Here is a 27,415-nt window from a genome sequence, read left to right on the forward strand (position 1 = left end):
GAAGACTAGAATGTTCTTGCCTTTGGTTTATGAACAGAGATATTTGTAGTATTTTTAGATCTATTGGTATCATCCATTTAAGGAAGATGTGTACAAAGTAGCTCATACTCTAAAACCCAAACTTTTAGGGTCAGAAAGTTCTTCTGGCTCAACTAGTCAACCTCTTCATTTTACCAGTGAAGATGCTAAGACACACAGTTAACACAGTGCCTTTTACAAAATAAATGCTCAATAAATATTTATTACATGATGAACCATGATAGGTAGCTATAGGTAGAGACAGAACAAAACCCCACGCCTTCTGATACTTCACAGCCTCTGAAATGGCTTAGTTGTCTCTCATCAGTGGAGACTCAACCAAGAGGAGGGTTGGCCACAGATAGGACATCAACAACAACCCATGGTCTGAAAACATCGTTGTCACACATGCGAATTCGGAGAAAGAGAGATTTTTGAAACGTGTTTTCTAGGGCAAGGTGTAAGAGGATAGTTGTGACAAATGGAAATGGGGAAAAAAACAAAGTGTCTATATTTGACTTCCTTTTTTTGGTGAATAATTTTTAGTGAGCTTTGCTAAAGTAGATTTCATGGCTGAACCTTGATCCATGTGAAAAGATGCCTGGACCTGGACGTGGCTGAAGAATGATATTCAACACGTGATGGTGATTAGTTTGGTCATTTCAAGAAACCTCCAACATTCCATCTGTTTTTGAGCCTCAGGTATTTATGGATTGCTTCATAAGAAGTAAAAGCATATCAAGAGAACCCAAATTTTTATTTAATTTAAAAAATTTAATTGAATTTTTGAATTCAATTTAAAAGAACAAATGAAGGTGTTCGTGAAAAAGAAGAGGAAGTACATGTGGGTTTTTGAAAAGTGGGCTGCAGGTTCCCTTTTCTAGGAGGCAATGAAATGAAAACAACTGTATTTCAAATTAAATGGCTGGGCCAAGTGGTAACTCTCTGCATATGCTCTTGGATCACTCTGTCCTTTTTGGTAAAGTTCTTATAATTGAATGGTGCTTGCCAGAACATGAAATGGAAAACACAAAGAATCCTGTGTAGATTGAACTATAAAACCATGTTAAACAAACCTTCCTAGAGAGGGGACAGGCACCTGACAATGTACACACATACATATACTCTTAACACTCAGCCCACACTCTCCACTCACCTATTCATACAATTACACATGGAGGAAAAACACAGGTAAACAAGAGTCTTAACAGATTTGAAGATAAACATAAAAGTTGGTTGGGTTATTTAGCACTTGCTGAGTCGCTCAGGAATCTATGGCAATAAATCTACTTCAAAATATGAAAAATTTCTATTCTCTATGAGTAGAGATAAGTGATAAGCTATTGGTGTTTTTCCAACCTATTTTCAAAGATCCTTACAAAAATAAATCAGTGTGTCCTCTAATAGCTCTGAAAAAGAGTTTGAGTGATCATTTTTCCTGTGTGAATTTTTTTAAAAAAGAAATAAATGTCCATAGTTATGAAAATCTTGCATTTAGTTACATTCAGAGACAAACACAGTCCAGTTCTCCTTGATGGAAATCGTCAGTCTGTCTGCTCATTCTCTTTGACTATAAAAGATCTTTTGGGATGAAATGCATTGGCAGTGCAAAACAAGGGTGGGGGGGAGAGTCCATTAAATAAAGTAATGATTGAATTAAGCACCCAGATGAGTTCTTTGCCAGGTTATCTGCAAGCACAAGACTCTACTGTCATATTAGGATACACTTTAAGTACCACGTTCTTATTCTCATCAAAGAATAAGATACTGAGTGAGGACATCTTTTCTGGCACACAGCAAGGCTCAGGGATTCCAGGAACGACGCCCACAGCTCTCACTATACTCTGGATGGTAGCATGGTTTGATGGCTTCAAAGACTAGAAAAGAAATGGGAGAACATATAAGTTAGGTGGAACTCCTTTCCCACTCTTCACTGTTCATCCCTAAGGTACGTACGCAACGAATTCGTTTCAACCACTTTATAACGCTCTGGCATCATTACCCGTTCAGCACGATCTCCTATACCATCATCACCAACATGGTTATCATTTATTAAGTACCTGCTACGTGCCAGGCATGTTATATATAGTATCTGTGATCCTTATAACAAAACTACCATTTTTAAATATTTTACAAATAAAGAAATAGTCTCAAAAAGCTTAAATGACATGTCTAAGGTCAAATAACTAGTAAGTGGTAGAGTGGGTATGTGAATCCAGTTATCTAAGCCGGAATCACTTAACGAAAAACAATTTAGTTGCCAAACAGGGGATTAACACACTCTAGGGTGTTTTCAACAACAGGACTGCAACAAAAACCATTTGTTCTTGATTCTATGCTAATCATAATGAACCCTAGCAAACACCCTATTTAATTAACATAGACATATTATTACCACTGCTATAGCGATAGTTATACTTTGTTGTTAAAATACAACCAAGCACATCAAGGAGCACTGATTTATTTAGTAGTCGCCACCAGGATGAACTGGACGGTAATCACTCCACTGTAATTATTCACCTCTTCTTCGGAGCACAAATCGGGGTTAAGAAGATCACCCCATTGGCCACTGGGGGTCACTGTTGCTTCATGGGTTCAGACTTCAAGGCAGTCGTGTTAGAAGTGTTCCAAGTGTGGGCCATATATATCTTCTGGGAATATTCTAGGGGGCCAAAGGTTATCTCATGGATATCAGAAGTTTGACCAAGGAAGAAAAATTTGTTTCTGAGAAAATGCCAAATGGAACCATTAACATCCATGTGAGGCAAGTGGTTTTCTTTAGAGTGCCAAACAGCTCTGCTCAGCCTTAAAGGACAGTCACTTTTCCAAGCCCAGAATGTTCGGGTATTGCCAGAGTGGCATGAACTTCTTCAGGAGAGATGCCACGCTTTTCAGCATTAGTTTTCCCCAATGTCTCTCTAAGGCAGGTGAAACGAGTTTTGTTTTAAATATATTTAGAACCAGAAATTTGGTAACTTGCCAGAGATCACATGTCAATTCAGAAGTGGGATTTAGGCCAAAACTCTGGGTTTTTAATTTCAAGACTTCAAGCCATGTTTCTCATGGCTCAGAGGCACCTCTGAGTTGATATTTTAATTTCATACCCCTAAACCTCCCAGTACGGGAAACTGGAACAAGTTAAAAGGTTAAGGTACATACAAATCAAGGGAGAAGCAAATAATATAGAAAGCTGGCATACCACTAAAAAAAAAAAGAAAGAAAGAAAGAAAAGAAAATGGATTATTTTTGTTAGACAAAGGGCAAATCCGATTTGCCTCATCCCATCTTTTAACTTTAATTAAAGAAATTATCTATACATTAGACTTTAAATTTATTGTGAAGGGCCATAAATCATTTAAAAAATGGTCTTGATGAGGTGCAACTTTTTTTTTTTTTTACTCTTTCTTCCTAGAAACTTTAAGTATATGTTGAAAAGAGTTGTTAACTTTCACTCAATTAGCTTTGCAAAGCAAGGTATTCTCCCTTTAAGAAAAGGAAGTCTATGTTGTTCTATTTCAGGTATCTTGTGCCTTGCAGCATCGCCAAAATCTGTGTAACTGACACAGACTGTAATTGGTATTGTACCGTAGAGATCAATAACCACTGTCGTTATTTCATCAGTATTGGTAATTTCCAAAGAAAATTTTTGCAGCCATCCACTTTTCTCTACTGATTTATTCTTAAGACTCAGTGATCCAAACAGCTTATAATCATGTCCCAAAGGATTTTTTTTAAACCATAGATTTTTCTGACATTATTCTGTGACTTTTTATGTCTTAATGACTCCTATAATATTTAAATTTCATAAGAAGTGCATCTATTTAAGTAGAAGAGGTCTCGAAGGATAAATTCTGCTCTGCATTGCTGTTCTCCAGTGCCTGGAACAGTATATGCTCTGGGCACTGAATATTTACTAAATGGATGAAATACTTCTAAGAAATAGCTTACCCTCCATCATACCTATTTCTGTGGAAATAATTCCCATCAACAAAAATAAAAGTTTCTGTGCAAATGACCCAGAGTAGATACGGAAAATATTCATGGGTGTTTCCTAGGAAAATTCCTGTCCTTTTTTTTTTTTTTTTTCTTAAGCTCTAACTCACAAATGATAGATTCAGAAACTATGAACAGTCTCTGGTGGGCTCGCTGGAATTCAGGAATGGGCCCTTGATTCTGAGTTGGTGTGTCTTATCAGACAACTTCAATTTTCTAGGGAGTTTCCCCATTTGACTCACGATGGAATCCTCTGATCAGGCTGCCATTACCAGGAATCATTATGTCATGCACAAAAGATTCATGCACTAATTGCTCATTTGAAGCACGCTGCCAGTCTATAATTTGTTTGTTTTTGAGTTCAGATCATGCTTCTCATGACTCTCTTGATATAGCTTAATAAATTTGTCCATCCCAACTGCAGTCTGTGTTATTTCCCTCCCTAGTCTCTGTTTTTAATGCGAGTAAAACATGACTTTAACATCAGTTGAGGTGATTTTTGCTTAGGTAACTCAGTACATCAAAATATAGGAATTTTGGGTCATCTTCTCATGACTAGAGATTGGAATTGGAAACTCAGGAAAGTAATTTGAGGGTCTATCACTTTGAAGTCATTACATGTGAATTTCTTCTTGATATAGGATATTTGGCTCAACGTGTTTAGATTCTTTGCTGCCCAATTCTATTGTCTTTGCTAGCCTTAGCTTCCGCACGATTCCATGAAAAAAATAACTCCATTCCTCTAATCCTTGTTGGTTCTCTCGCATCTCGGTCAGCAACAATGGCTCAATCATTTTCATTTCATTTGAAAGCTCTGTTTTCCATCTCTGCTAAGGTGGTGAGGGGGAAGCAAAGGCATACGACTTGGCCTTAGCTATATGGGTATTTTTCATCTCATGGCAGAATTCCAGGGGTCTCTCCCTGGGAGAACAGATTGGCTGTAGGGGCTAGAAATCAGAAAAATCCATGCGGCCGTGTCTGTGAATGAAATCTGCAGTGGTCCGGCCCGCACCTGCCAAGCGGCGCCTGATGTCCTCGAGTTGAATTTGATTACAAATGCATTAGCAAGGGAGAGTGTGTCATCAGCTAAGAGCCTTCATTCCTGACCTGGGCCATGGGGTTTTGCTCCACACTCTCCCAGTCCAGCCCACATGGGTGTGATAGCCCAGAAACTATCTAATTGGAATCAGTGAAAGGGCAAAGCCTGGAATTTGGGAAAGGCAGCACACAGCTGTTCTGAATTACAGAACAGGTTGTCGACTTTTGCAGACGGAGAGCCCCGCCATATAGAGCAGGCTTTCGCGAAGGAGGCCAAAAGGAAGGAGGGCCAGCAGAGGAGTCTGGCCTGGGAGAACTTTTCTCTGGGGCAAAATGTATATCTAAAGTCTGAAAGTTCTTTGGCGCCTCAGTTATTCCACATGTGTTTGTACTGATCTGGTCAGAGACCTTATTTTCCTCTGTTGCTCCGACTGTATTTTTCTCTTAATAGCTTGCTCTGGTTACCATGTTGGAAGCTGTACTGATAATAGCAATGCTTATTAATTACCCCTCACATAGCAGCTTCGTATTGCTTCGTGTTACCCATCCTTTTGGTTATCACACCAGCTGAAAGCCACAGAGCCTGGAAGGCCGAAAGGGAACCGCTAGAAAGCCTTAAAAGTTAAGCCGATTCTCACAAGGTGATGAGAGACGGAGAACTCCATGTAACAGCCAAACTTCCACTCTCAACTTGGCAAAAGGAAATCTCAGGCTCAGAGAGAAAACTCCACACTTCTCCCTGTTATGTCTCCCTGGAGTTCTGATGCCATTCCAAGTTTTGACAAATATTATGATGAGTTCAGTTGTTGCAACCAATGCTGTCCTGATTCTATTACTCTCCAAAGAAACGTTACTGGAAGAGCTTACAGGCTGTTGAACCTGCAGGGAGAATCCTATTTTAGGCTTTGTGATGTTTGAAAAGGGAGTAGAAACATTTGTAAAACTTTTTCTTGTCTTACATCTTTTATTCTCTTGATCCCTTTCCCCATTTGGTCTTCCTTCAGCCCCCTACATTGAATTTTCTGTTCTCCTCGGTCTCAACAATGACCTTTAATACAAATATTAATAGCAAATACTTATGGAGCGCCTACCATGTGCACGGTGTTCTGTTTTGTTTGCCCACTTTTGTTATTATGTAGAAACTATTGTTTTTATCATGTACTATTGTACCCATTTCAAAGTTGAGAACACTAACATACAGCTGACCCTTGAACAATGTAGGTTTGAACTGCATGGGTCCACATATACGTAGATTTTTTTGGGATAAATTCAGTAATGCAAATGTATTTTCCCTTCCTTATGATTTTCTGAATATTTTCTTTTTTCTAGCTTACTTTATTGTTAAGAATACAATATAGAATACATGTAACATAGTAAATCCATGTTAATCTACTGTTTATGTTATTGATAAGGCTTCCGATCAACAGGTGGCTATTGGTAGTTAAGTTTTGGGGGAGTTAGGACTTACTGATGGATTTTTGACTGTGTGAGACATCAGTGCTCCAAACCCCCGTGTTGTTGTTCAAGGGTCAACTGTATGAGTTCTCCCCCAAACCACATTTAGCCCTCAATTTTGCTACTCAAAGTGGGATTTGTGGACCAGCAACATCAGCAACACCTAGGAGCTGCATTGGATATGCAGAATATTAGGCTTTATGCCCGGAACCACTGGATCAGAACCTCCGTGTTCCCAGGCAAACTGCAGCCGCATTACAGTTAAGAAGTCCTGCTACAACCAAGCATGTACATTTAATCATTCTGCTGCATTAACACACTTCCCTCCTTAAACTTATCTGTTACTCTTAACTTATCCCTAGAAGTTTTATTTTTAATTTTAATGTTTATTTATTTTCGAGAGAGAGAGAGAGAGAGAGAGAGAGCATGTGCGCAAGTGGGGGAGGGGCAGAGAGAGAGGGGGACACAGAATCTGAACCAGGCTCCAGGCTCTGAGCTGTCAGCACAGAGCCTGACGTGGGGCCCAAACCCACGGACCAAGAAGTCCTGAAGCTGAAGTCAGAGGCTTAACCGACCGAGACACTCAGGCACCCCTCCCCCTCATAAGGTTTTTAAATAATTATTCTTTGCATCACTGAGAACCATCATGAAGAACTACCAAAGCAATGGCAGGGTTTTGCATAGTCAGAGCAAGATGGAAGGGGAAAGACGGGGTAACTGTGGCAGAGCGGAGACCAGACCAGGTCTCCAGAGTGGGTAGTTGAAAACTCACTGAATAGCTCTATATTGTCTTGGCTCCCTGGGTATGAAAATTTGGAGTCAGGAAGAAAAATTATTTCCCCAGGCTACATAGAAGAAATTACAGTTTACGAGTGTGAGAGATTATTTGGAAAACTCACAGACCCACTTAAAATCAGTCATCCTGGGTTCAGAGACAGATTGAGAATTCATTTTGTCTCTCAATGCCACAAAGCAACCCACACTATAAAGATTCATCACTGTTAACATTCTGCATCTTTGTGGTCTGTTTTTAAATGCTATCCCGGGGCGTCTGGGTGGCTCAATTGGTTAAGTGTCCAACTTTAGCTCAGGTCAGGATCTCATGTTTTGTGAGCTTAAGCCCCGTGTCAGGATCTGTGCTGACAGCTCAGAGCCTGGAGCCTGCCTCGGATTCTGTCTCCCTCTCTCTCTGTCCCTCCCCCCTCATGGCTTTGTCTTTCTCTCAAAAATAACTAAACATTAAAGAAAATAAAAAAAATATATAAATGCTGTCCCAATTGGCAAAAGTTTTGTTTGACAGTGATATACCCTTTATGAATACTTAGACAAGATAAGGCTGTTTATATCATAGTAAATGTATATAATTCTTATTTTGTGTTTAGATTTAAAGAACATGGAGTCGACAAAAATCCTTGGGAGAGACAAGTCTTAGAAGATGTAGAAAACTTTTTCTTCTGAGACTTTCTAAGAAGAAAACGCGATTCCAATCAAGTTACTGGCCCAGAGGCTGACCTGCTTTTGTTCGGCCAGACCTTTATGCATGTGTTCCATTAAACATCCCAATGAGCATGACACTAGAACATGAACATGATAATTTAAAGATCTATAGGTAGAAGTTGCTCACTCTTTGAGGCAAAAGATTTTTTTTCTCTGTTATTAGGCAACGGCAAAAGTTGATTCCCCTCAAGTTTTGAGAAAAAGAACAAAAAAAAAAACCCATCTCTATTCTTTCTCTGAATTCTATTCCTGCAGCCCCTTTTCATTGTATGTCAGAGATTCAAACTGTTATAAGCTAAGAATAGAGGTTCAGAGATAAGCCTAACTGAAGGCCAGAGGGCACCACTGTACTTTACTAACTCTAAATTCAAAGAAAATAGTCACTTGGATTTGCTGTGCAAGGCAGTGGTGGGATTGGGGAAGCTTCTGAGAATATATTCGTCAGGATACTGAGTACTGATACGATACAGTACAGTTTCCACTGATTTTGGAAGAGACACAGGTAAGCTCTGACCGGATGAAGTAAATTTTGGAAGAAGCTTATAGAGTCCACATACCCTATGTTACCTTTGTTTTTGATGTTTATTAGGGAAGCAAATGAAATAAGCATCTGGTGGATTTCATGAGGTGAGTTTACCTGGCCCAACCCTGATCCTGACTCTGGTGGGGCCAGTTGATCTCATGAGAAACTATTTGTCAAAAAATTCTGCACAGGGCATCGATGCAATTAGTCCTTTCCCTTCCTCTTCCCCATGACATGTAGTCATTCTCTGAATATCCCCTCCAATATCAGCCTTCTGTCGTTTGCGGCTTGCTTATTGTGGGCAGATACAGATTTGCCCCCAGCTGAGTAGACCACATGGCTGATTGCACTGTGTTTGGAAGAAGCACAAAACACATATTTTACATTTTTTCTCATATCCTTCCTCATACCGATACTGACTTCATATCACCTTAGCAACCATTAAAGAAAAACCAAGCGTAACCATTCTTGCCTAGTACGTGTCAGAAGGCAATAAATAAGTGTCCAGATGGATTTTGTAAATGAAAACACACTCTCGGTCAGTGTGTCTTTCTCCTCTACAGAAACAGGAAGTATAGGACAGAGAACAACGGCTACCTTTGGCATGGGGAACTGGCATGCTCCGGAGCAATAATAGGCATCGAAGGATTTGGGGGAGATGATCCATTCACTCCAGCCAATATCCGCAAAGTCCACTTTAAGGTACCGCCTGGCACAATTGCGCGGTTCAATCCATTGCTTTCTTCTGGCCTTCTTCAGGGTCTGCTCATCAAACTGGAGAGTCTGGCTCTTCTGGGGGGGTCCCTTTCTCTGTTTCTTTTTGTTTTTAGTCTTCTCTGGGGCCTGAGTCTGAAGGGTCTTGTAAGGCTTTCTCTCCTCCCATACCCCATCCTCCCTATACTGATATTCTGCCCCAGGAAGCTCGTTGTTCTGCAGAGGCAGCAGGACCCCAGCCGAGCGCTTCCTTCTCCGTTCGGTAGAAAGGGCAGCCTTGATATGGCCGTCCGGTCTAGGCACAGCTCCAATGGGGAAATTCCGGTGCCTCTGCAAGCTTGATACCACACTCTCTGGCTCAGAAATGGCAGCATCGTTGGCATACACCAAGATATAAGGCTCAGGGAAGGGCAACATCTTCTTTGGCAGCTGGTGTCCTTTGGAGGTAATGTTAAATCCTATGAGGAACTCTTCATTTTCCTTGGCCCTTCTCAAGAGCTGAGTGATGTCTTTAGACAGCCAGGACCCAAGGTCTCGATGAGATTTGGCTATGTCTACTGAAAGGTGACCGAGGTGTTGACTTTGGTTTCTGTCAGATTTGAGGATCCACGCAGAGAGATCAATCAGAACGTGTTTCCTCTGAGCATGAGGTGAGCATCCTCGGGATGCTGGACAACTCAGGCTGATGTTTATTAGCTCTCCAATATAGAAATACAGTGTGGCAGATAAAATGTTTTCAGACTTGGTTAGAGAAGTCAGGTTAAAGATGTGTAGTCCTTTGCTTCCAAGGGTTCCTAGGAAGGGAAGGGAAAAAAAAAGAAGAGTAAACAAGAGTAAGCAGGAACCCTACCTGCCACCACATACAAAAAGAAACTCAAAATGAGTTAATGGCCTAAATATAAGAGCTAGAGCCATCAAATTCTTAGAAGAAAATATACAGGTAAAATCTGCCTGGCCTTAAATCTGGCGATGGATTCTTAGATAATGACACCCAAGATATGAGCAGCAAAAGAAAAATGGATGAAGAAAATATTTTCAAATCATACACCTGACAAAATGCGGTATCCAGAACACGTAAATAATTCTTACAACTCAACATCAGAAAGTCAAAGAAACCAATAAAAAATGGCCAAGAACATCAGATAGACATTTCTCTAAAAAAGATATTTAAAGGGCCAACATGCGCATGAAAAGATGCTCAACATTAGTAATCACTGGGGAAATGTAAACAAAAATCACACTATGGTACCATTTGACATACACCAGCCTAGCTATAAGAATGAAAAACAAAATAAGTATTAGCAAGGATGTGGAGAAACAGGAACACTTTACATTGCTGGTTGAAATGTAAAATGCTTCAGCTGATGTGGAAAAGTTTGACAGTTCCTCCAAAAGTTGAACATAGAGATATCATGTGAGCCCACAACTCTATTCCTTTATAGACAAAAGTAGTGAAAACAAGTATTCAAACAAGTACATGTACATGCATGTTTACAGTAACACTATTCACAATAGCCAAAGGTGGAGACAGCTCAAACCTCCATCAACGAATGAATGGAAAAACAGTGTTCTATCCATGCAGTGGAATATTAGTTAGCCATAAAAAGTAATGAAGTGATACCTGCCACAATGTGGAGGAAGCTTGGAAACATTGTTAAATGAAAGAAGCCAGCTACAAAAGGTCACATATTGTATGACTCCGTTTACATGAAATGTTCCAGAACAGCTAAATCCGTAGAGACAGGATGTTTTCCGGGGGCTGGAGGCATGCAGAATGGGGAGAAACCTCTTATTGGGTAGGGGGTTTTATTCTAGAATTATAGAAATATTTTGGAATTAGGTAGACTTGGTGGTTAGACAACCTTGTGAAGGTATCGAACGTTGCTGAATTGTTCACTTAAAAAATAGTGTATTTCACGTTATGTGAATTTCACCTCAATTAAACAAACAAAAACGATAATAGGAGTAATTTTGAAAGCTAGAGAAAGATTAAAGCAAGGATTCGCCGTTTTTACTGATTTGCTTTTTCCTTTCCTGAAGCACTACAAATGTGTGTAAGTTGTAACACAACAGTAAACTTACTGGTATGAGAGCTGAGAGCTCTGGCTTTTCATTACGAAACTACCAAGAGCTAGTCCTGTAAATCTGGCACAGGATTGGAATATCTTCTTATTAGTGGGAGTGTATAGCCTACTGGTTACAAGCATTGATGAGATTACATTCACCTTGATTCAAGTCCTGACTCAGCCACTTTGGGCAAGCTAGTGTTCTCATTCATAACATGGAGATTGTGTCTACATCTACTGCCATCGGCATTAAATTAGATGTGTGTAAAGCAGTTCATAGAGCACCCAGAAAGGGTTTCTCTAACTATAATTCATTATTGTTATTAGTGTATTATGGGATTATATCTTCTTCTACCTGCCTCACAAAGTTTACGGTGCAGGATGGGGGTAGGTGAGCAAGACCGTCTAACTCAATATTCAGGTAACGTGTGCGGAACAATGAGACACACATTCAAACGTGTCATAAAGAATTAACACTGTTGCGGAGCTTGCCTGGAGTTTATGACCTCTCAAGAATTCAAGAGTTGAATAATTTCTTCTTTCGATGAAATTACTGACCTGGGTCAAATTGTGTTCCCATTCTTCAGAAATGAGAGTAACAGAACAAGAGATTGATTAGGAAGGGCAGAGGCTGGTTCCTTCTCTTCAGATCATCTACCAAATTAGTGGTAAGGCTGAGGTTAGACTCAAGAATGCCCAGTCCTGGGACCAGCCACCAGACCCCGAGTCCCCCTCCGTGCACTTGTTCCATATACATACTGGTTTCAGAAACATACACGCAATCGTGAGATTATGTTCTTGATCAAAAACATATTTCAGTAAAAACAAAACATTTCTACAAAGACGTGGAAACTTAGAATGAGTTCCCTAGGTCCGCAAGCACAAGGGAAGTGCAATGGGAAACATATTTTACTCATTTTTAACACCGTGTGAAGGAAAAGGAGGAAGCTGCCATTTGTGCCCATTTGTATAATCCATGAGACCAGGATAATATTTTACAGACCTTTACAACAAAGCCATAGCATCAGGGTTGTTCAGAGACTCTAGCCTTAATTCGCACCAGTCACTGTAGCATATACTTTTACCCAAACTTCTTGTAGCAGATGGAAGTTTAAAATGGAAGGAAGAGAAGTCTCTGTTCTAAGTATGTGGCAATCGAATGGTTGCCAAACAGACATCCTGGCAGGGAAAAAACGAACTACATGGGATCTGGGTGGTAGTGTCTTAATGGGTAAAGTAATAGTGCTCCTTCGCCCAACAGTTTGCTTCAAAATGTATCCTCCTGGAAAAAAAAAAAAGTTCCCTCTTTCAAACTGTTTCCAGACACCTTGTGACCTGCTGTGAAGCAGCCTCCACCCCTGTGTCTAATCTTCAATATCCTCTCGTAAATGCTTCAGAATCTGTCAGGCTGCCTCTTGTGATGGCTCTCATTTTAGTTCAGTACACTATTTTGAAGTCAAAGCCCCGTGGCCCAGGCCCAGCTCCGCCACACCCACTAGCTGTCCTCAGGCAAATAATCTAAGCTCTTTAAGCCTCAGTTGGCTTTGTTATTATTTATTTATTTATTTATTGACAGAGAAAGACAGGAGAAGAGAGCGAGAGACAGAGAGAGAGACAGAGAGAGAGAATCCGAAGCAGGTGCCATGCTCAGCGTGGAGCCCGACTCCCCGGCTTGATCCTACGACCCTGGGATCATGACCTGAGCCAGAATCAATAGTCCACGCTCATCCTGATTGAACCACCCAGGCGCCCTTCGGTTTGCTCATTTGTAAAAAGAGTCCAACAGCATCGACTGCAGAGGTGTGCAAATTAATTGACAGAATGCAGGCGGAGCTTGCAGCACACAGAAAATCTCAACGAATGTTAGCTAACTAGAACGGTCTGTCCAACATGGTGGTGACTGGCTATTTAAGGTTGAACGGCAATGTGCTGTTCAATGTAACATGCATGCTGGATTTCAAAGACTTAGTACAAACATGAATGTAAAATATGACATGAATGTAAGTTTACATCGATTGCATATTAAAGGATAATATTTGGATGGATGGGGTTAAATACTGTGATAGATACTGTGATTTAAAATAAGAAATACATATATTTGGTCTTTGTCCTGTGTCTGTCACAGAGCTCCTAAAACCCTTGGAATTTCCTAGGTGATGAGAACTATACAGGTGCCTTTTGTTATGTTAACAAGGTGAATTTAGAGGACTGGTGGGGATGGGGCTGGTTGCAGGGGAACCAACCCACTGATTAGAGGGTTGGCATTGTTAGTCCTATCTCTGATTCACAAGGAAAGAGGAGCCAGAGGTTGAAGCCATCACCAAAGGCCAATGATTCAATCAATCATGCCTATATGATGAAGCCTCCATAAAAACCCAAAAGAATGGCGTTCGGAATGCTTCCAGGTTGGTGAATACATGGAGATTTGGGGAAAAGCAGCGCGCCTGAGCAAGGCATGGGATCTCCACACCCTTTCCCCCTACCTTGCCCAATGCATCTTTTCCATCTGGCTGTTTCTGAGTTGCATCCTTTTATAATACACTGGTAATCTGGTAAACAAATACATTTCCTGAGTTCAGTCAGCTGCTCTTGCAAATTAATCGGACCCAAGGAGGGGGTCACGGGAACCTCTAATATGTATGTAGCCAGTTGGTCAGAAGCACAGGTAACAACCTTGGCTTGCGACTGGCATCAGAAGTGGAGGGTGGTCTTGTGGGCTGAGCCCTTCGCCCGTGGGATCTGATGCCATCTTCAGGGAGACCAAACTGAATTCTCAGATACCCTGCTGGTGTCTGAGAATTGCTTGCTGGTACGGGGAACTTCCTCCCCTCTCACCCACACCAGAAACTGGGTACAGAACATTTTCAATATAATCGTATGTTATTAAAATTAATTTCACTTGTTGCTTCTCATATTTTTAAGTGTGGCCACTAGAAATTTAAAATTACATATGTGGCTCACATTTGTGGCTCAAATGAAATTTCTGCTGGACCATGGCAGTCGAGGATAACCACCACTTTTGTAGTCACATATAGTCCAAAAGGGAAGAAAAAAGGCATTTATTTCTTTCCAAGTGCAGAGAAGAACTAGGATTTTGTTAAACATGAATCCTTAAACCAAAAAGTGAACCGGGCAAAAGATTCCCTTCTTGGAATGCGACATACTTTCCTTTACCAAGAACATTAGATAAAGATAATTTTGGTGATTACTTTTTAATTTTCCCTCCAGCTGTAGCTAATTGGTTCAATCTGCAGTCAAAAGTCTAAGGTTAACAAACTGCTCCAAAATAGAGTTAAAAGAGTTAAATGGGCAGTTTAGCGACAGTGCTTTATGGCATAGCGACTCTACACATAGCTTCAGTTGTGTTATTTGGGTATCTCACATGGTCATCCACTACAGCCAACAAAGAACCAGAAGCAAAGCAAAACCAATGTTTCGGTTTAACAAACATGAGGGTGTCGAACACCTACTAGGGACTGGACCCTGCCCTGGGTCTCAGGGCTGCACAAATGGCCGCTGCTGTCCACACTGTGGCGGGGGGGGGGGGGGGGGGACGGGGGAAGACCGACAAGCAATAAGCAGGTAGTTAGGGCATGATGACGCCACTTGCTGTCAGAGATGTGAACTACATTCTTGGAGTAGCACCAAGGAGGGAGCAAGTAACTTTGTGCATGTAAGGGGAAGAAGGATACACCGGGAAGACTTAACCTTTGAACTAGACTTTTAAGAATGAAGGGAAAAGAATGAAGGGAAGTTGGGGGTGGGAAAACGGAAGGAGCATGCTCTGGCAGTATGCAATACCGGAGGTTTTTGCATAGCGATATTTCCAATGTTTTAAGTAGACATTTATAAAATATCCCAAATTAATCTAGATTTTTGAAGTCCTAACAGACATCTAAGCTGCTGAAATTCAGAAAAGGGATGGCCAATTCACATCTAGCTCCTAACTACAGGTGCTGTATTATGCCCAGCACTCAATGTCTTTGCCATTTCTACCAGGCCAGGGGGCGCATTAGCCCTGGCTGTTCGAGATGACCTCGACTCCCTCTTTGTTCTAATAATAAGCTACAAGTCTCAGCCATTTCTCCAGAACATTTTTTGACTTCTCTAACCCATACTTTATTTTTGCCTTCTTTAACCTTAAAACATTTAATTTCTGTGCAAGTTAATGCTCCTTCCCTCCAAACGCCCCATCAAATGCTTAGTATTTGCAATGGATGAAAACAGGAATAAGAGAGTCGTGCAGAGTTGCATGGAGTTGAGTGGAGAGGAATAACTAAGGAGATAAATACCTCCCTGAAAGTGGAAACAAGTGATAATATGTATTCAACCACTCTCATGCTTTTTATCTGATGGAGTTTTAAAATTAATTTAACTTTTCCAAATGAGAGTCTTCACATACTTAAGAACAGGGGTTTCGCAGTAGGCATCTTGCTCTTCTCCCTGAGTAGTTGAGTCTTATCTACAGACACAGGTATATATGTTCAAATACCAGTAAATGAAAAATGCTAGAGTGCTCGCTTTTTCTTTTCTTCTGAACTATTCTGATACTTAGCTATCTGGAATTATTGAATTAGAACCCCAAGGTACACTTTCTGATTAATAAGAACAAACTGACACACTAATAATATAAAAAAACAATGGTGGGTTTAATCAGGTGAAAAAAAAAACCAAGTTAACGAATTTTCAGGCTGTCTGTAGTCTTCAGGTACCAGGAAGCATTAACTGCCACACCAACCTAACTATATCTAGAGTTGCATGCTTAATTCTGGGTGTTCTCATTTTAACCAATTTATTGATACAGAAGAGAGTAACCAAGATGTTGACGGGTCTGGAAACTGTGTCTTACAAGTTTGAGTTGAATAAATGGAGAATACATGGTCTGAAGGAAGAAAAAAAATTGTTTACCAACGTTATGAAAATTGTTTGCAAATACTTAAGGGGCTGAAGTGAGATTGGGGTTTTTCTCTCCGGGGTCAAAGATGAGAATGAAGTCTAAAGGTGAGAGTTGAATGGAGGCAGTATCCAGACCAATATGTAATGACTTTCTAAGTGTCTAGTACAATAGGGAGACCCTTCTGTGGGACTGAGCAAACATAAGATAGTCCTAATTCAAGACTATTGCAGGAGGATCTTTTTCTGATATGGAGGGTGTGGGAGATGCACTAGGTAACCTCTCAGATCCCTTGCAAGGAACCGCAACAGGCTTTATTTTCAGCTCTTCCTAAGGAAACGTTTTTGACGCCAAAATATAACTACCAATAGGTGGTGCTGTTTTCTTACTGTTTTCTGGCACTGGCACAAGCTTGGATTTTCCTTGGTTGGGAACACATCAACTGCAGTCTAGTTAGGATTTGCCATTGGCATTATAATTTTTTGAATTTTCTAAAATCATCATGTCTGTAAATTTAAAAAGCCTCCAGAAGTCAGGTGAGTTTCAGCCACACGCCTCTTCGAACACCTGTCAGGGTTTTGCACCTGCTGCTGTTTCTTCCTAGAATGCCTTCATCTGCCCTGCTGTCCTTGATAATCCAGACCTGCTTTGTTAAGGCAGAGAAGCGGCACCACTCTTGAGGCACGCTTATCATGACAACCCACTCCTTCGGTTGAAATCCCGCTTCTAATATGATTTTCATCATACTGGCGCTCCTTCCTAAGACCAAGAACTCCTTAAAGGCAAGGTCACCTGTAGTAACTTTTATCAGATTCGTCAGCCCCAAGCATAGGGCTTAACTCTAAAGCAGTACTCAGTAAATGCTGCTTTCATGAATAAACGGACCGAGTCCAGCCTATTCATTGTAGAAATTCAAAAAATGAAGCACCAGCTAGGTAACATTGATTTTGGAGAGAAGCCCAGGTCTTCTATTAGCTATATAGAATTTTTTAGGGAGTTTGATTAATAGATAAAGGCAGAGGATTTATTTCTGTTTTTATCTGAAGACAAAGCACCTAAGCCTAATAAAACCAAGGACTCAGAAGGAACCTGTAACTTAGGACAGGCCGTGCTATGGCAAGGTTCAGCTCCTGTCAAGGAGTAGCTGAGGCGGTGCCCAGGGAGTGGAAAGTTCACCTTCGTGCTGGCCCATGCAGAATGTTTTCAGAGGGAATTAGGACATATAATGGAAAGCTTTCTATGTAAAGTCTGATTTTAAAACAAATAGCCTAAATGAAATCTTGATGATTAGTTAAATCCCCAGAAAGCAGGAAAAACATTGTAGTCATACAGAAAATACGTAACCAAGGACAAGTTTTTTCCCCCCACTTCTTTCTCCCAAGTACAACTGCTAGAAATGCCAGGGTGCCTAGGAAAGAGTCGCATACACCTGCAGCCACTGGCTGAGTGATTGCGGATTACTGACTCCAGACGGCTGCTTCTCTCTGCCACCTTCAGCTCTCAGGCAAAGGCAAGATGGAGACTTTCTAAATAGAACAGAAAGTCACAGAATTTTGTTTTTCTTGCAGAGTGCCGTCAAACGACTGAGTTTTATGGGATTCCAAGACAACCATTCTCTATGTCCAAAGTAAAACATGGCCAAAGATGATATAATGTAGGTTCTTCTAGAACGGCAAAATGTTCATTAATCAGTTTATCTACTCTTAGCCTCTGCCCAAGGGCATTCCTAGACTGTGAGCTCTCAGAGGGCAGACCCGTGTCCTAATAAATCTTTGAACTCCTAGTACTTGGCACAGTCTGGAGTATTTATATCCTGAAAAATATTTGTCAGATGTGTTGAATGAACAACTGTGTAAACTCACCAGATTCAAAAATGTTTCCTACTTAACACCAAAATGAGAAAAAAAAAAAAAAACCAACTTTCAAGTAGTTTCAACTTCCCAAAGTCAGCAGAAGCCCTTCTTGGGTTTACGTACCATATGGCGTTATGGTGCTTCCTTTCAGCTCATCAGGAAAAAAAGCATTATTAGAACAGTTGTACATAAAGTAGAATAGCATTGCCATTTGACATGTACATAGTAAAATGCCTCATGGAAACTTCTCTCATGGCAAGTTTATTTTTAAAGGATCTTTTGCCTGGCTAATAGCTTTTCTACTATCTCTTCTTATCTAGTCCCCTGAACATCTAATTCAGCTCAACTGAAATATTTACTGAGTGCCTGCTATGTGGCAAACTACACCAGATCCTCAGAACACAAGAGCGAAATGAGATATGCGCTTTGCACTTCAGAGACTTGCTTTACACATTCCTCTTCCATATCCCCCTTCTAGCAGGTCTATTAGGCTCCAAACTCTCTGAAACTATGACAGAAGGGTAAGAAGTCTTTATTAACTTACTTGAAAGCCCACTCCAGAGAAAAGACTACCTTAAAGATGCTAATATACCTTCTAAAGTGAAAGGAGCCTGCTATTATATAAATTAATAAACCATTTGTCCACAGAAAGGTCCACTGAAAGCACCAGATGAGATCAGGTCTCACACGTGAATCAATCCTGGATTTTAGAAGCTGGTTATAAGATACTCAAAACCTTAGGGACATGAGGTTAGACAAGTATGTCTCAAACATGCATCAGAATCACCTTGATGGCTTGTTAAAATAGAGATTTCTGCGTCCCACCCCCAGAATTTAATTCAGATGGTCTTGGGTGGGCTGGAGAATATCCAACAAGTTCCCTGGTGACACTGATACAGCTAATACAGAGACCATCCTTTAGAACATTTAACCTCACTACAACAAAGTGTAGCTGTGCTCACTCGGCCATCAAGGCCAGGACAGAAATAGTACCTTCTTGAATGTGGGCTTGGGGTATTATGGATTGCATTACAAGAGGACTATCACCTGTTTATATTTACATTGCTGTTGTGTGTTACAAACAGTTGCACGTGAGCCCCATTTTATGTATGCTTATGGCTTTGTGGGAAGCTAGAGAGAGACACCTTTTAAAATATTAAAATATCTCATTTATACAGAGCTTCTAAACTTTTAATGCATTTTCCCAATTGAGTTTTACCGTCTGTCTGTGACACTGGCACAGTAGGTATGACTTAACCATTTGATAGTTAAAGAAACTGAGACTGGCAATGTTAGATAACTTGATTAATTAGCAATTCAACCAAGGTTAGCCTTTAGATCTCTTAACTCAGCCTCGGGTAATAGAAAAATTAAAGTACCAGGAATCTCTTCTTTGCTTGAAAACCATTTACTGTAACCCATGCCTAAGTGTAGCCGTTACACTTAATTCAAATAGCCTTCAGTTTAATTCCATGCAATATTTTAGTTTTAAATTTTCTTTGAAGGAAAAGCAAACAAAATCGTATTGGGTCTCAGTTGATTTACCTGTAAAATCAGATGATTGGACAAAGAATCTTGCATTTCTACAACTATTGGATGCCTTTACTTTATAAAAGGAATATTTAAAAGAACTCACTCAGTAGAGTAAGAAATACTTACTGAAGATGGTAACACCGTAGCATCAGTTTGTCCCCAAATTTTATTCCTAGTGGGCCCAAATAAAACCTAGGCACTGCATTTACTGTGGTTCTGTTGCCAAGAAAAGATGGTCTGAAAGTAAGTCCATCACTGAAGGACTCAATAAACACACTGCTCAATTAGCTCTATGACTTACATGCATAGGTGTTTGAAATAAATAAAGAGGCATCTATGCCTTTAAACATATCATCCCGGGGTGCCTGGGTGGCGCAGTGGGTTAAGCGTCCGACTTCAGCCAGGTCACGATCTCGCAGTCTGCGAGTTCGAGCCCCGCGTCAGGCTCTGGGCCTGATGGCTCAGAGCCTGGAGCCTGTTTCCGATTCTGTGTCTCCCTCTCTCTCTGCCCCTCCCCCGTTCATGCTCGGTCTCTCTCTGTCCCAAAAATAAATAAACGTTGAAAAAAAAAAATCATCCCTAAAAAGTGTTTTACCGAAAGTACTGTTTCAGGTACCAATATGCTAGGACACAACCACTACTAATATGTGGTAGACCAGCAACTTCATGCATTTCTAAACATTCCATATATGAGCGCTCTTCAGTTACACTGTCATCATTTACTACTGCCCGAAGTAGATATTATCCTGGTATACTCGTGTCACTTGATTAATACTATGTCAGTGTTTCCATTGCATAATTCTATGTTCATGGGCTCATAACCATAACAATGCACTCTGAACTGAAACTTGGCATAGGAAGTTCAAGCTGAAACTATTTGTGATACTAAACTTATTTCCACTACCACCACTAAAATCAAGTTAGTAAGTTACTAATTACTAGGATATACACACTGAATAGATGGGAAAACCATCCAAATTTGGAGAGAAAACTTCTGATGTTGTAGCAAAATTTCCTGGGTAGCAAATAGAAAGTATATGCAAAGTTGCTCAATATTTTTCACTAGGCTTTTTGATAGGTACGATTTTTATTATGTCTAATAAATACAACAAACATTGGTGATTATATAAGGGATTTGATAGGTGTCTTGAGTGTATCTGTTTTTTTTTTTTTTAGTGTCTTTCATCAAGATACTAATGGTGATACAGTTAAACAAAGTTATGTGTGTAATCTCCAGTGAATTTTTCCACAAATGAAGTAGCTTTTCTTTTAAAAGCATCATACTAGCTGTGAACTAATGCAGATCAAGTCCAGAGAAGACAACAATGGAGGAGAATTCATAAAGAAACTGGGAAAATGGGAATTTAATAACAGAGAGATTCTATGATTACATTCAGAGAAGTTTAAAACATGAAAGCAGGAAGATGATATGGTGCCAGTTGGACCCAAGTCCAAAAAGTAAAAATGGAAGTTACCATCCTGACATAGGTATTAAATGAGAAATGAGAAACGAGACCATTTTCAGTTGTGATATTTACTTGCATTTTGCATATCTTCCTTTACTGGGGAATTAGGAAGTGTCCGAACCAGTGTTTCCCCAACTAGATATCTTAGAACCATAATTTTCTAAAATGCTCTCTCAGAGGGAAAATGATCCACTCTTAGGAGGACTCACTATCATTTAGAGGCCCTGAGATTCCCATAGCAAATAAGAATGATCGTTTTTTTCCCCAAACTTATTTGACCATGGGACCCAATTTTATGTAACACCTGTTAACATCTTCCAAAGACACCTTTTATAAAATTTTCTCCTAGAAAATTAGACTGGAATATTAGAAATAATAGGTTTTGAGCTGAGCTCACTCAGTATGTTTGAAAAATTGTCTGGTAAATACAGCGTGACATCCATTTCTTCTTCCATGTAAGGGGGATTGAACTTGCTCTCTTTAAGGCCTCTTCTACATATAAACTTGTATAATTCCAAAATGCCTAAGAGCAGATTTGACATTCATGTCCCTATTTAATTTTTAGAGAGATCTAAACTGGGTCAGTCAAGTGCTCATAAATATCATTGCTTGCATAAGATATATGTGACCACCTTAATATATTCTTAATTATGTATATATTTTTAATGTATAAATACTTCCTGAGTGAATTACCTACGTAGGGGATGTTTTTCCCACTGACCCTCATGGTCTCTTGGCTTCTTTGAGTGTGTCTAACTATACTAAAAAGCCAGATTTAAATAATTTTTTTTCATGTAACTCATTCTCTTTCTCTTTTCCATTAGTATGGATAATCAAGAATTCATGGTATTATGGATTTTTAAATGTCAGAGATTGTAAAGCTGTCTTGCCCATTACAGTAAAAACTTCATTAAGGGCTGTCATGTATTCAAAGTAGTATGTAATTCACAGCAGCCATGTATACACCTCCTTTCTCCAGATGTACTGTTGTCTTTTGAATACAAACGTTAGATAACCCGAGTGCTCTTTAATTTCAAGCCTAGTTTCTAGGTGCCAGAAATTTTAAGGTAACTACGTTTTAATAACGTTATTATATTCCCTTGCCATTAAACCCATTAAAAGTGATGTTCTATCACTGGCCCGTGGATTTTACAAGGATGGCCCCTACTGGAATGCTCGATTTGCCCTTAACTCTGTCTTTTCCAAAGGCCTACATTTTAGCCTCGCACTTCAAAATCACATCAAATGATAATCTTTTATTTTTAAATAGTTTTGGTCTCAGTAGGAAAGACGCTCCCTTTCTCATTGAAGGAAAATATTCACTTTTGGGTCCGGATTACCTCAATTTTCCAGTCTGTGTGATTTTTTTTTTTAAAAAGGTGACACATATTCACCAAAATGTCATCTTTTTGTAGTTACATTTCATGAATTAAAGTAATGATACTTTCCTAATAAGAACATGTGTGATTTAATCACTTTTCCTAAAGAAGTTAAATTTGTGAAGAGGAAATTTAAGAGTAAGCGGCTATGGGAATAATGAGAAACTAATGAGCACAAAGCATGCACCCTAAAAAATCAGGCCAGGAGAAAACCTTCTGTGAAATATTCTCCTTTTTACACACAGTAGCCACGGACAACCTAGACTAAGATTAAAATAAAAGCCGATTTCATACGCCTCTGGTGTTCCTACAAGAGGGTGTGTTTTTGTAAATCTAAACTGCTCTGTCGTCAATAGTTTTGTAAATTACTTCTTACAAAGGAAAAGATAAAACCTATCTTTATGTAAACCCTTACACATCACAAAAAGACTTAGGAGCGTTCCAAACTTAAGGTTTTGGCACACCCACTGCATAGCATGGAGGGAGGAGAAAAGGGGTTAGCAGAAAGTGTATTTAGGATGAATGCCACCCACCATCAAGTAATGGTTTAAGTAGAAAGTAATCAGAGGGATACCACAGCAGCTACATTTCAACCAAAGATATTCTAGGTTTAGAACAATAAATAATTTTAATCAGGTATGTTCCAAGGAGCAAATAGGGCTCTAAGGCTATAACTCAGCCTGAATAAGCACTTGGAAAGTCTGCCTGATCAGCAGCCACTCCATATACACAGCACACCATCTGACCTTCCACTAAAATTTGTAACATCGTTGCTATAGAGAAGCCCATGTGCTGTGAAACCTAAACACCATGGGCTAGAAAACATATCTGATTTATTAAAGCAGACAGCATCTTTCACCTATATCAGAACATACGTCGCAAGACAAAGAGAGTTATAGAAACGTTGATATGGACAGAGGAGAGGGGCACACATAAAAAGCCTTAGCACCTTCCCCAAATCGTGCCTTCTTAGAGCCAGAACTGCCTTATAATAAGGTCTTTTTAGTGTGTTAGTAACTAAACACTCTTGGAAGGGGTCCAACATGAACCACCTCTCCAGGAGTCTCCGATGCAGTAACATGACACTTAAGCTTCCACAAAAACCAGTGTCTACTACGTTTGATGAATAAGTCATTAAGACAGTCTCTAGGATGCTAAAGGGATTACCTTCCTTATCAGGGCACACAGCCTTGTAAATATGCTTCAAGCTGCAAGTCATCATTTCAAGGGAACTTCTGGCCTCCGTATCAGAGTTTATCATTTGATGGTATGAGACCAGTGAGACTGATAAGGGACACTGAAATTATAATGCACAGAATGAGCGGAAGCCCAAAAGTCCAAGGGGTCTGAGTTATTCAAATCCTTATCCATCTCCCACACATGGTTCACTCAGCCTAAAACAAACATACAAACAACTATGCAATAGGTGTGAATGAAGCAAACTCACAATCCACTTCCAAACCCTGTGATTCATACTAAAAAATGAAACTTGTCGATAAAAAAAAACCCATACTATATGTCTCTTGGGTGCTTTGGCTACTCCCTAGGAATATCACACACACACACACACACACACACACACACACACACACACACTATCAAGGTAAGAGCGACTTGAGTATCTTCATTTACTGCCACCTGCCTTGCCCACACAACTTCTCTCCAATTCCTGTTGTTCCCACGCTGCTCCTTCACTGAGCTCTGCTCTCAGAGTGGCACTGAAATAAACAAGGCATTCGCTGGTCTAGTCAGCTGTGAGGATAGGCTCAAGTGGCTGGCATACCAGGGAGAGGGCAGCCCTTTACACATTATGTTCATGGTTTTAAGAAGGTGAAATCTGGTTCAGCTCAGACTCTAGCTAAAGACTCTGCATTAGAAAGCATAATTCACATTTATTGTAAATGTCATCATGCCTAGGAGCTCTAGAGTGTATTTACAGTGTCAACCTAGGGCTTTCCTTGATGGATGCTTTGGTTTTCCTTTTTTTCCAGGAGTCCTACATATCAAAGCTTCAGGAGATTTCTTTCTAGTGATTCTGACAGAATGGATAGAGCATGAGGCCAGGCCTCCTTACTTGAAGATTCTTGGCTATTTTTCACCGGTTCACTGAAGACAGGCTTTGCAAGTTACATTTCCCTTTATGGTGAATGTAGTGAACAAAAAAGCCTGATGCGTCTTCAAAGCATATAAACCGAGTCAGTGTCCAGGAAACTTTCCCTCAAGCTGTTAGCACAAGGGAGGCAGGCTGTTAGCATAAGTTATTCGCTTCACCACAGGGGACAGGAGAAACCTTGTTAAACCATGAATCTCAGTCCGCAGTGATCTGTGTGTTGAAAAATGGGATGAGCAGATTTTCATCGGCGGATTCCAAGAGGTGTTTACATCCACGCTGTCCACCCCCGCCCCCCTCAACTCCTCCCAGGGTGGAATAGGTACAACCCCTATTTGCCCAGATGGGTTTTAAATAATCAGAACACCAGACCACCTGGTTTCGTTTGTGTGTTTGCCACCAAGGGACTATCAGATAGAAGGTGTCAAATACAGTAAACACAGAGAACTGTGCAAGTCAAGAGGGGGTGCAAGGTCTGGAGAAGCGACTGTCTAAAGGGCGAGGGGAAGGCGTCTAGTTCCAGTGTGACTTTTCTCTCTGGTGCCTCGGGTTGGCATAAAATGACAGCTGCCTTTAGGTAGACATGGCTAAAGCCCAAGTCCAAGGGAATTTCCGCTGGCTGGCTTAAGAAACATCAGCACGAGGGACCCCAAGAGTGCTTCAGACACCCAGCGCCGGAGGGCTCCGCTGGGCAAGGGATAGCCCCTCACCCTTTTCCAGGCAGTTCCTCCAACCCACCCCTACCTACCGGGCTGCTCAGCGCCTTTCTTCTCTCCAGATCTCCCTCTCAATTCAGGCTCTAAAACTGGGATTACTCGCTGGCGAAACGCGGGGTGTGACGGGACCGAGGGGCTCGGTGGGCGGCTGCACAGGGTGAGGGAAGGTCTCCAGGTCGCATCAGAGAGAGGAGAGCAGACAAAGAAGCTGTGTGTAAGTGTGTGTGTGTGTGTGTGGGGGGGGGGGGTCCCAGGAGAAACCTGCGGCGGGACCGCGGAAAGGGGGCGTCTCGGGCACTCACCTGATGCTCCGGCTCGAAAGCTGCGAACCGTGTTGCCTTCGCGCAGGGGTGGGGGGCGCAGGGGCTGAGAGCCCCACTCGGAGGACCGCTGCGCCCGTTCCGCCTCGGCCCTGCCGCCGCCGCTGTACCTGTCATAGAGCCGCAGCATGTGCTCCGACACCTTGTCGTGTGGCTGCAGCACGGGGCCGGGGCCACCACCTGCCGTGCGGTCTCCTGGCACAGCCCTGTGCGGCTCCGGGACATTGCGCGTCAGTCCCTCTCCCCGCGCCAGGCTCACGCAGAAGCAGCCTAGCCACAGGCACAGCAGCCGGAGCGCCCCAGCCATAGCGACGTCCCGGCGCCGCGCGTCCGCTCCCCGCGTGGCGGGGGGACACGCCGAGGGCGCAAGGGGCCCGCGACAGACCCGAGGGTTGAACTTCGAATTAGCTGGGGCGAGGGCGCCGGGGGCTCCAGGCACTGCTTGAGCAGGACACCGGCAAGTCGCGCTTTTTGCCCTGGCCGATCTCGGACCGGCAGGTGGGCTCTTCCCGGGCAGCCGCGCGGACCTCCCCGGGGCAGGGCGCTGCTGCAGCCGTCCTCACTGGTACGCCGAGAAAGAGCTTCAGTCGCGGCGTGTGTGGCCGGGGTGTTTTCAGGATCTGTCTCTATCCTCCCTCCCCTCTTTATCTTCCAGAACAGCCAGCCTAAGCGGCGGCGCTGGGGAAAGCACCAGCTTCGGGCGCACTGCCGGAGCCCGGGTGCGCGCAGCGGTCCGGAGGGCGCTCGATTGCCTTTTCCAGGGATTGGAGCGGCCGTGGTGCTGCAGGTCCGAGTTTTGAGTGTGTGTGTGTGTGTGTGTGTGTGTGTGTGTGTGTGTGTGAGAGAGAGAGAGAGAGAGAGAGAGAGAGAGAGAGAGAGAGAGAGACTACTTCGTTCTTTGGCTGATCTGTACAGTCCGCAGCCAATCTCGCCCCGTCCCTCGCAGGCAGCTTGGACCCTGCTATAGCCGGGAGAGAAGGGAAGGGGGAAGTAACCAGCAAACCAGCAGGGGGAGAGAGAGAAGAGGAAGTAGGGGTGGGGTGGTCGGGAGAGGAGGAAGAAAAGGTAGGAGGGACAGAGTATTTTTTAATCCCCTCAAGAATATTGGTTGTGTCCCGGCCTTCAAGAGGGCAGAGGAAAGCAAACTTCCTCCTGGTTTGTTTCGCCTCTGATACCAGACAAAATCAAGATGGGAACAGCATCCTTGCCTCCTTTCCTGAGCCTCTCCTTATCTAAGTTGTGGACCCTACACCTGTGCCCGGTGGCCACCTCTTCCCGTCTCTCTGAGGGCTTACCCATCGACCCTTTGCATCTCTCCCCAGGAGATGAGTATGTGTGAGTCGGTGCATCTGAAAAACAAACAAGTAAACACACCACAACACACACAGTTCACCACTTCATTCCCCTTTAAAGGCGTTTCTCTGCAGGAAGGTGGGTGAGGATGAAACACAAGTACCTCTGGGGGATCCAGGAATCCAGAGCAAGCTGTTAGGGTTGCTAATTCTGAGACCTTTACTCACTCTCTCTTTTCTTGGCTGTAAAATGGAGGTTGAGCTATTAGTTAACATTTTACCCCATACTTCTCATGCCCTAAGCACTCGTTGTTCTTTATATTGCACCTGTATTTTTTTTAAAGCACTCTCTACCCCCAATGCGAGGCTCGAACCCACAACCCTAGGATGGAGAGCTGCAAGCTCTACCAACTGAACCAACCAGGCGCCCCTCACCTGCATTATCTTTAAAGAATTTTCACAAGGAAGTCCATTTTACAGATGAGGAAACTGAGGGAAAAGGACACTCCTAGATGGCACAGCTGAGCTCCAAACTCAGGGAGTCTGAC

The 27,415-nt window shown here is 41.8% G+C and overlaps 1 protein-coding gene across 1 annotated transcript; it reads right to left on the bottom strand.

The window, feature by feature from the left end:
• Nucleotides 1-225: 225 nt before the first annotated feature.
• BMP3 (bone morphogenetic protein 3) lies at nucleotides 226-26,581 on the bottom strand. The gene is made up of 3 exons (XM_043572379.1): nucleotides 25,558-26,581; nucleotides 9,122-10,032; nucleotides 226-1,895 (listed from the first exon to the last, which is right to left on the bottom strand). Exons 1-3 carry the CDS (start codon nucleotides 25,880-25,882, stop codon nucleotides 1,704-1,706), a joined length of 1,428 nt encoding a protein of 475 aa, XP_043428314.1. The 5' UTR covers nucleotides 25,883-26,581; the 3' UTR covers nucleotides 226-1,703.
• Nucleotides 26,582-27,415: the final 834 nt, after the last annotated feature.

Source organism: Prionailurus bengalensis, chromosome B1, assembly GCF_016509475.1.
Source record: "Prionailurus bengalensis isolate Pbe53 chromosome B1, Fcat_Pben_1.1_paternal_pri, whole genome shotgun sequence".
NCBI lineage: Eukaryota > Metazoa > Chordata > Mammalia > Carnivora > Felidae > Prionailurus > Prionailurus bengalensis.

Coding starts and splice junctions, on each gene's coding strand:
- BMP3 (XM_043572379.1), bottom strand. CDS start 25,882: ATGGCTGGGGCGCTCCGGCTGCTGTGCCTGTGGCTAGGCTGCTTCTGC. Junction 10,033..25,557: donor CTTTCGAGCCGGAGCATCAG/GTGAGTGCCCGA, acceptor TTCCCTTCCTAG/GAACCCTTGGAAGCAAAGGA. Junction 1,896..9,121: donor GCCAGTTCCCCATGCCAAAG/GTAGCCGTTGTT, acceptor TTTCTTTTCTAG/TCTTTGAAGCCATCAAACCA.